Raw genomic sequence first — 9,716 nt, forward strand, 5'->3', positions numbered from 1 at the left:
AAAAAAAAAAAAAAAAAAAAAAAAAAAGAGAAACACTCATGTCCACTGGTATTGTGAAGGAAAAGAAAAGACAGGAGTTGAGCAACTGATTAAGGGAAACATATAGAGGAAAAGGACACAAAGTTCAAGCGAGATAAGGAGATATTTTTGTAACGTGCAATAAGGGCAAATGAAATGGTTAAGAAGTAGAGGAAAACTTGTTTTTTACTTGTAAGGAGGAGATGACTGTAACAGTTGGAAGAAAATGATAAAGGGTAGGCCAAAGCACATTCAGTCAGAAAGTCATAAAGACTGCATGCAGAGAAAGAACTAGATGTCAAACAACATGCAAAACCCATCTTAAAATGTGGATAACAGGCTACTAGTATTTAACAAGCTTGATTCAGCCTCTCAACACAGCATGTTATAGCACAGCTGGGCTTATGTCCTTTGCACATAGAGAGATACAGAAAGGATCACTGGAGGATAACTCAAGCAGTTCAAGAACTTGTAGAGAAGGCATTTGCTACTGGGAAAACCAGAACCCTAAGTGAAAATACACCCTGCACACAGTAAAAAGCAAAAATCAGGCTGGAGAGATACAAATCCAAAATAGTGGTGAACCACCAGTCAAATGAAAGCATGACTACATCGTGAGTAGAATCCAAACAGCAGTGGAGAACCTGAAAGAAACTTCAGTTATTGGAGATAAGTCAGCAGTTGCATCAGAACAAGCATGCAGGCATGGCTCGATGAAAACCAAATGAAATTAACTGACTATGTTTAATGAGAGACTAGAGAAACAAGAATGCAAGCCAAATCAAGTTAAGGCAAAGAAGCATGTAATTACTGTCAAAGAACAGTTGAGTGAAAATTCGGAACAAGCCAGGAATCAAACTTGAAGAGAAAAAGCTCATGGAGAGGGAAACAAGCATGCTGTATGTAACAATACAGAGGAAAGATTAAAACTGGATCCCAACATTGTTTATAAAACTAAGAACCTGAAAGCAACAGGAAAAAGTAGTTCTATGCCTCTTCCATGGTCTGACCCAGGACAGAGCACAACACAAAAAAAGATAGCCATGAAGGGATGCAGGATAGTGATGATGGCAAAGCAAGGCACATCACTGTGTTTTTAAAGCATCAGCTTCTGCCTCAGGAAATCAAGAATAGTGAGCATGTCCATCCACAAACAGATGATTGTGAATAAAKTTTTTCCTTTGTTCCTAATTTTACCTATTTCTTCTCACTTACTGTATACTCAATTGTATATTCACACTCTGGAGAAAGTCAATTATCAGTATCATTTGTGTATAATTAATACTGAATTCATCAATACTAAACTCACACATATTTCACTCAATGCTTATAGACCTTGGTGCAACTCTACTCTATATACCTTATGTAAGAACTGTAAATTCTCCTACAGTTGTGTAGTATGTATTACAGTGCAAAGTAACTCACAGTGGAAGGAGCCCCTGCTGRAAGTAGAGCCAACTTCAAAGGTAGATCCAGCTTCGGATGCTAAGAYGCTTAGGACCTTGCCCAGTACCAAATTTTGCATCTCCAAAAGCAGGGCATTCCACAGCTTTTATGTCATTTCCCCTCCCTCAATCCAGTATTTGACTACCCTCATTAAAATTTTTTGTCTAATTGAACTGTAATTTTCTTTGCTGCAATTTTTGTCTGTACCACTTGTCCTTTCACTGCCTGACTCCAAGAAGAGTCCTAGAAAACATTAAATATCAAACAAGATAGAATAAGGAAGRGAAAAGAGATCACTCTAGTCATGAGAAAGCCTTTGGACATCCAGAACTTTTACTAGGTAATGAGCACCCAGCTTTTTGATGTCCAAAAACTCTTGTCTGATTAGGTATGGCAGAGATCTAAATGAAGCCATCAAAAGGACATCACTAGMGATTTATTAAAGATGAAAAATGATTGTTTAAGACATGAGAGAAGAACAAGTAAAACTAGTATTCCAAATGGTATGTATTTGCTAATGAAAGAAAATCATTTTGTACAGCAAGGTTAGGTACTCACCATCTCTCTTGCAATCTCCACAGCTTCCTGAAGCCCATAGAGCCTGCCACAGACCAGGTAGATCCCATTGGCCCAGAGAATACAACCCTCATGGACCCAAAATTCATTGCTGTCAAGAGGTAGTTCAGGAATTTGTAACTCCAGCTCAGTGCCACCTTCTGAAGTGGGCATAGACGGTTTTGAGTCCAAAGGAGTCTTTTCACCACCACTGCCACCATCAGTGGTTGCTTTCTTACAAGAAGCTCCCCTTGAAAGTGACCGAGAGGCTCCACTACAGTCCTCAGAGCGGTGCCGCCTCTTAAAGCGGGGATGAGCAGCCAGGCTTCTTTGTTCCTTCTGTTGTTGCTGTTCCTCCTCCTCTTCAGTATCTGTCTTGGAACCATTAGAAGCACTTTTGTGCCGTACCTTGACCTTGCTCTGCATTTCTGTGGCCCTCTTTGGAGGTGGGTTCTTGGGCAAGGTAGCTGCATAATCCTGGGGGTAGAAAGGACCAAAGAGGTCACCCATGTTACGATAGCTGGCCCATTTGCCACAGAGGCAGCAAACCAGATGCCCCAAGACAGAAGACTCTGTTACCACAGGGCCTTGCAGCATGAAAGTTGAGGTGGGCAACACTTTGCTCTCCGCATTGCTAGGAGGGGGTGTTGAAGACCTCTGTCCTTTCCGACCCCTCACCAATTTGTTCTGCTCCTCTTCCTCTGCATTTATGATTGTGCACACAGCGCCTAATTCACACTTGTTTACCACATGGATGTAAGGGAAAAAGGACTTATTCTTGGAGTCAGTTTTATCTACAGGCTGGGTAGCATATTTAAGCTTAATCTCTGGTTCTTGAGGCTCCACAATTGGAGCAGCCCGTCTAGGCTTCCGCTTCCGTGGCTGTGCTGCAGGTTTTCGCCTCTCCCTCCTTTGCCTCTTGGGCTTTGGCTCACCAGCACCCACCCCTTCTGCAGGCTGTGATGGAACTGGYGGGGGTGGCGGGGGCACGGGCTGCTGTTGCTGCTGCTGCTGCTTCTTCTGCTTGTTCACACTCCCAATTGGCCTCCCTTTTTTCTTTCCAGAAGGGAAATATCCCTTTGGAGGGAAACCGTCTGGCTTGGGTGAAATGTTTGTCACATCTCCATCTTTTTCCTCAGGTTTTGGATTTGGTTCAGAAATAAACACACTGGAAGGGGAAATTGTTTTTGAATCGGCAAAGGTCAGAGTTCCAGCTCCACTTACAGATCCTTCAGACCTTCCCTGACCAACTGACTTCTGAGAAGGTGGTGGTGCTGCACTGGATCCTGCTCCATCTTTACCAACACTGGCAGTTTCAGGGACTTCTTTTTTGTTTTTAACATCCTCACTGCTTGGCCACTCTTCTGAAGATCTTGGAATAGTTTTTTCACCAGTTGTATCTTGGTTTGCTGGCCCCACTTGATCTGACATCTCTCCTTTTCTCTTCTCAGCCTCTGGTCCATGTCCAGTCACATTTCCTCCTTCAGGTCCACTCTTGAGGGACAGGATATCATCAAGAGTGACCGTATCTGGACCAGTTTCAGCACTGTTGGTAGAAACACTTCTCCTTATATTGGGAGACGTAATTTTTTGAACAATAGCTTCCAGTTTTAATCCTCGCCCCTTTCTTGGGGGCAGTATTTTGGTCTTTGCCGGGCTTGTGAGGGAGACAGCAGGACAATTCCTATTATCAGGACTTGGCAGGTCCTTGAAGGAATCTCCCTTTGCAATTGACTTGCCAGCATCTTGGCTTTGAGATGAATGGACATAGGAGTTGTACGTTTTATCAGCTCCTTCTTTTGCTGAAGTCATCAGTCGTCCTTTATCTTCACTGCCACTGTTCTTTGTATCATGTGGCTGTCGTTTGGTAGGGATAGGTGAGATGAAAGATCGAACCCTTCTCCTCATAATTAATGGATTTTGAGGAGACTGGTCTTCCTGGCCAGGAAGCCTGAGCATAGCATTAGACTTGGGCAAATCTGTAGATTCCTCTCGTCGATGCCCATCACCTTCTTGAGGGCAAAATCTTTTTTGGCTAGCTGCTCCAAGAGGGCCGCTGCTTTTGGCAGGAGAAGTTTGCCGAGAGAGGTCCCAACCAGATTCATGATGCTGCAACTTCTGATTGCCATGTTTCAGTTCGGTGCATTTGCTCTGAGTACTGTCACTCGCCATGACACAGCGCGCAGCTTCCTGGCTTCCAGGATCAATGTAAGAGCTACCYTGAAGGTACATCATTCCATCCTTGTCATTTTTTAAGGGACTTCTTACTCTCTCCAGAAACTGCTGTTGTCTTGGGCTCTTCCTTGCTCCTTCCTGCCTGTGCTGAGCTGCAGCAATCACACCCTGAGCAGCGCTGCTTGCCCAGTCTTTGTACTCTTCTTGCTGCTGCTGATATATCTGTCTTTTGTAATGATACTGGGAATTCAAACTCTGGTTGGGGTCACCAAAAGCATGAGGCCTAGCATTTGTGTGATACGCTGAAGCCAGAGATGGGCCTTCTGAATTCTGAGGGTAGACAGAATGCAAGGACCCCCTGCTAACTCTTTCAGATAGTGTCATGTGTGGGTTCATGTGATGCAAATCTGCCCCTGGGCCTCTGCTTCTGCCTGGTGACATTTTCAGCTTATCAGCAAGGTCCTGATATTGAGAGGGTGATTTACCTCTTCCAGTTCTGCCAGATGCACGTCTCATCTGTGTTGATCTGCTGTCCTGCTGGGGCATGTAGTCTGGTGCAACATCGGAGACTGCAGCTCCAGGGCTAGCATTGCCTCGGAAAGATTCATGCTTGATGCCACCAGGATGACAATGGTCTCCTGTTTTTTTATTATTGAGACTAGCTGAGCTTTTCAACTGTTCAAAATCTTCTTCCTTTATCTGCCCACTGTGAGCTTTCATCTTTGTTTCCATGGATACTAAACCACCAGGGAGTATTACTGACTGGCTCAAGCCAGGGGCAAGACGTTCACTTCTTCCGCTTCTGGCCTCAGGACCCATGTGCCCCATGGGGTGAGGGCCAGGATCTCTTACAAGTTGCCTTAATGGAGATATGTCACAGATCACTGATCTCCGCTCTGAGAGCGCTCCCCCCTCATGGGCAGCAGACTGAGASTCCACATCAAACTTTCTAGCAATAGGGTAATCAGCTAAATTTATCTGTTTCATGTCTGGAGCTGCACTGCCCGACTTCCTATCCCAAGGACCCCAGTGAGGGCCTTCCAAGAGGGACCCCATGCTTTTGTTTAAGAGGCCTCTATTGGTCAATTCATTGGTTTGACTAATTAAAACATTGGGCCTCATTGCTCCCTCCAAACTCCCAGCCATCCCAGAATGCTCCTGTGCGTTCCTAGAATACCTTCTGTCTGGATGATGGTGGTACCCCTGTAAAACCTCCTGTAGGAGGCTAGGAAACTTCTCATTACGGCCTTTGCGCTCACTATGCCCTGGAAAATCCCCCTTTTCTTGACCAGAAGGATACTGTGGAAAGCCACCAATATTTCTCTGTATACCAGATGCTATATTATCCTTGTAGCTGTATCTCAAATTGCCAGGAGACTTGGAAGATTCTGTTCTTACAGGAAAATTTGGCCCAACAACTGCATGACCAGGCTGGCTGTTCCCCTCCCCATTATGGTTAGTGTTATCTCCACTTTTGCTCCCTTTACTTCCTCCTTGAGTTTCTTGCTGTGTCCCTCCATGGCCAGCTTCTTTTGCTCCACTAGTACTAGCTGGTGCCTGAGGGGATGTGGAAGCATCATCTTGTGCAGATTTATCTTGTCCACCTGACTTTTCTACTCTTCCTGTCATGGCTTCCCGGGAGACAATCACCCCAACTGCCTTTTCATTCACTTTTGGGGCATTTTCCACAGCCACCACAGCTTCCTTCCCATCAGGGGAGGCCACATCTTCCCTAGCTGCAGGACTGCTGCTGAGTTTTGATGGCTCATTCTGAGAGCCTTGTGCTGGTGAGGAGTTGGGTCTCTCTAAATTACCCCCTTTGTAAGTGGTGTCTGAACTGGTACTCTGGCCACTCAGCTGTCTCACCCTYTCCCCATGATCCTCTGAACTGCTAGAACAGCCACCATCCAAGGACTCAGCCATGGGAGACTTTAGTTGCTCCTCTGCCTGGGAGGAGCCTTCTGAGTTGGTGCAGCTGTCRGCCTTCTTGGAAGAGGATGATCTTTTGGAACTTTTTTTCTGAGGTGCCAAGGCATCCGASAGCAACATGTGCTGGACTGTGTTGGGCAGATTGGCCACCTGAGAACTTAGAGCACTCAGACTGCTCAGCCCTGGATCTGTGAGCCTTTTCTCCTGCAGCCCTTCCAGTCCAAACCCCTTGAATCCACCGGTGTGAGCATTGGGGCTTGGCATCATAGATGGTGTAGGACTAAGCTGAGGCATCATCTGCAGGATTCGGTTTCTAGAACCCATGGACATGTTGCCTTGCCCACACTGGAGATTATCTCCCCCTGGCATGAGTGGAGAAGGCGTAGAGCTGCAGCTTGGAGACTGAACCACAGATGCAGCAGGAGATGGATTAGAGATTGGACTGAAGTTTTGGTGGAACTGCATAGGTGACCTCACAGGAACTTCAGTCTGGCTGTACTGTCCCACTTGACTTTGAAGAGAGAGTTTGCTGGCAGTATTTGAATACTGCATCACGTGCTGAGGTGGGTGCTGTTGCTGCTGCCCCTGCTGCCCACTTTGGGGCAGCTTAGACTGCTCAAAGCTTTTCATCGGTTGAGTTTGAAAGCTGTAGTTTGACTGAGTCCCATAGGCCTGTGCATTGGAACCCACAGCATGGCCTTCGTACTGCGACCCAGAATTCACGTTGTAGTTGCCGTCATAATTCTGTCCTGACTGGCCAAAACGCTGTGGGGAAGGGAAAGAGGAGGAGGAGGATGACGAAGGCGGCTGATAGTGTTGGCTGAACTGACCCACTCGTAACTGGTAGCCAGAAGCAGAGGAAGGCAGGGTAGATGGACGCTGCATTGGCTGTAAGTGTGAGGTGCTAGAAGCAGACTGGCTGGAAGCCTGGGGTAAAGGCTGATGAGATTGATAGATCTGCTGTCTCAGCTGCTGCACCTGCTGCTGCTGGCTAGAAGCCTGCTGCTGATACTGGGCACTCCCTGGAGAAAAAGGACCAGTATAATCCTGTTGATAGTGGGATACACCCCCAAGGGTTGAGTGCTGCGTTTGGAACTGGCCCACATGTCCCTCACTCCCATACTGACTCCCAAAGCTACTCCCTTGAGGGGGCCCATAGCTCTGTACTGGTCCAGAAGGCCTGCGCTGAGGCGGCTGCTGCCCTCCTGATACCACTGGATCTTTGTTGGCAGCCATATAGTAAAACTCTCCTGCTTCTTTTCTGAAACCTTGGTAGCTCTGATGGCCAGAGCTCTCACCAGGCATTGCTGTAGAGGCTCCTGTTGCTCCACGACGTCCACTGCCAGCACCTCCTCCAAAGCTCTGGAACATCTGGGCCTGCTGGCGGGGGCTGAACTCTTCCAGTCGGGATGAAGTGTGCACTTCCTGTGGATAGCTCTGCTGGTTTCCGTGATAACTACTTTGCTCCCGAAAGGACTGCATGCTGTTCAGCAGCAGAGCAGTAGCTCAAAAGCCCTCCTAAACATGGAGAAAAAGAGAGGGGAAAAAAAAAAAGGTATAATATATTTCCCAGTAACACCAGTATCCTGCTTAATTTCCTTGTTTTAACAGCAATTAAAATTTAGTATTTGTCTCCTACTTCCTGGTACATCAATGCTTAACCCCTCTTCTTGCAACCTGCCAACCTTCTAAGTAATGCAGGCTAGTAGCCTACTACCAGTTGAAGTGCATTTTCAGCATTAATATTTTCCCACCATTGTTTACTAACTAGCTGTGTTTATGTACTCTGAAGASAGAAACTTCCAACAGTATTTGCAAAGCAAAGGAGAGCAATCGTCACCCTCCAGCTATTCCCTATGGCTAATATTGGGAGTAAACCAAGTATTTTGCTACCATGTTTAAATACACGACAAGAACCCAGCAAGGTTTTCAAAGCACATTTGGATTTACCACAGGAATGATATCCAAGGTCAGTRTTTAACACTGGGGAAGACCTCTATTAGCAAATGCTCAAGATACAATTGACCAAAGCTCAAACCAAGACAACCCAGTGAAAGGAACGTATGAAAGAACTGGCATCAGCATACTCAATGCTCAGTTCCTGAGTAATTCCAGTAACACTCCTAGGTGAAAACCAACACAAGACAACACATCACATTTTCTCTCCCCACCATCTGCTTTGCTTTACAGGATGGAAAGTKGAAACAAGTTCACTCTATTTGAGCAAAACAGTCTTTAAGTTCATCCCTTAGGATTTTTAGATTACCTTGAATGAAAAATAAATGAAAACATTTCTCAGTCAGAATATATATTTTGGAATACCATGGATGATCATCTACATTTACACGATCAACTCATAAGTAAACACACTCCAGGAAGGCTCTCATGTTTCAACATATTGTTCAGTATGACTCACCCTTCAAGGACTAGACCATAAGTGCAAAATTGTCTGCGGACCCTGGCTAGTCCCTCTATATAAGCCTGATAGATGCATTAAGAAAAGTACAGTAACGAATAAACATATGCGTGTATACTGCTTTTAAAAAACAAAACCAAACAAACAAAAGAAGAATTTCCAAGTTAGCACATGACAAAAGCATTTCACTTCTGAAACACTTGGGGTTTTCTCTTCCTAAAAAAAAAAAAAAAGGATAAAGCCACCTGGAGAGACTCCCTCCTTTAAAAGAATGTTAAGACAATGCTCACACTTTTCCAGGAAACAGAACTCTGATTCCTCAAATTGGAGACTTCCTGAAAGAGTTGCCTGCATTATGTTTTCACATTTAGCCATGTTTTTGCATATTCAACTGAACTGACAGAGAATTAAACGTCTAGCTTTGCACTTAAGTTTTGTTCAAGTGGATCACCAAACTCATAAAAAAACAGGCATACAAATGAGATGCAAGGCAGGATCTGCCACCCCGTTCTTTTCCCATATGCCTCTCAAGATTTTTTTTAATTAAGATGTATGCTATCTACAGAAGACTCTAACTCTACCGGTAGAGTCTTTCATTGGGCTTTCTACTGTCTGTGGATGTAGGCTACAGAACACACAGGTGCAGAACCAGCCCACAGCACAGCATGTCTCCGTRGCCACTCTCTTCTAACTCAAAGGCATCTTTGTATTGCAGCCTTGGTTTATGCAGCATGGTGTACATAATAATATTACTAGAATCAAAAGGGAACTGTCAAATTGTTAGTATTTCAAATTCTCTCTCTTCTTCTAGGAAGTCAACTTTACTGCTGTTTTAATCTTATATTTTAAGTGTCATAAGAGAGGATCCACTGTTCTGCTGAACTTACACTTTTTTAGCATTTTAAAGACTACATATATCACATGAGTAACACTTCTATGAAGGCCACGCTGTGCCTATCTGTCCAGTTCAGGCTTATTATTAAAAAGCCATTCCTTTTTCTGAATCATTCATTTTGATGTTTCATCAATTTGAAGCGCCAGTCCTACTGGGGTAGGACTAAAATTAGTGTACCGAAGGCAAGCTTCTTTCTTTTTTTTTGCGTGACTTGATGTTATAAGGCAAAAAAAAAAAAAAAAAAAAAAAAAGAGAATCTGAGGGAGGACAAATTCAAAAAAG

General features: G+C 44.8%; 1 protein-coding gene across 2 annotated transcripts in view; it reads right to left on the reverse strand.

Moving 5' to 3' along the window:
- TCF20 (transcription factor 20) overlaps nucleotides 1-9,716 on the reverse strand; it is a 134,914-nt gene that overhangs the window by 41,888 nt on the left and 83,310 nt on the right. For both annotated transcript variants that reach the window (XM_057389333.1, XM_057389325.1), the window contains exon 3: nucleotides 2,023-7,641. In XM_057389333.1, coding sequence (XP_057245316.1) covers nucleotides 2,023-7,605 — 5,583 coding nt within the window. In that variant the 5' untranslated portion in view covers nucleotides 7,606-7,641. The remainder of the gene's footprint in view (nucleotides 1-2,022; nucleotides 7,642-9,716) is intronic.

This window comes from Malurus melanocephalus, unplaced genomic scaffold (assembly GCF_030028575.1).
Source record: "Malurus melanocephalus ecotype Western Australia unplaced genomic scaffold, MMel_1.1 scaffold_17, whole genome shotgun sequence".
In the NCBI taxonomy this organism is placed as follows: domain Eukaryota; kingdom Metazoa; phylum Chordata; class Aves; order Passeriformes; family Maluridae; genus Malurus; species Malurus melanocephalus.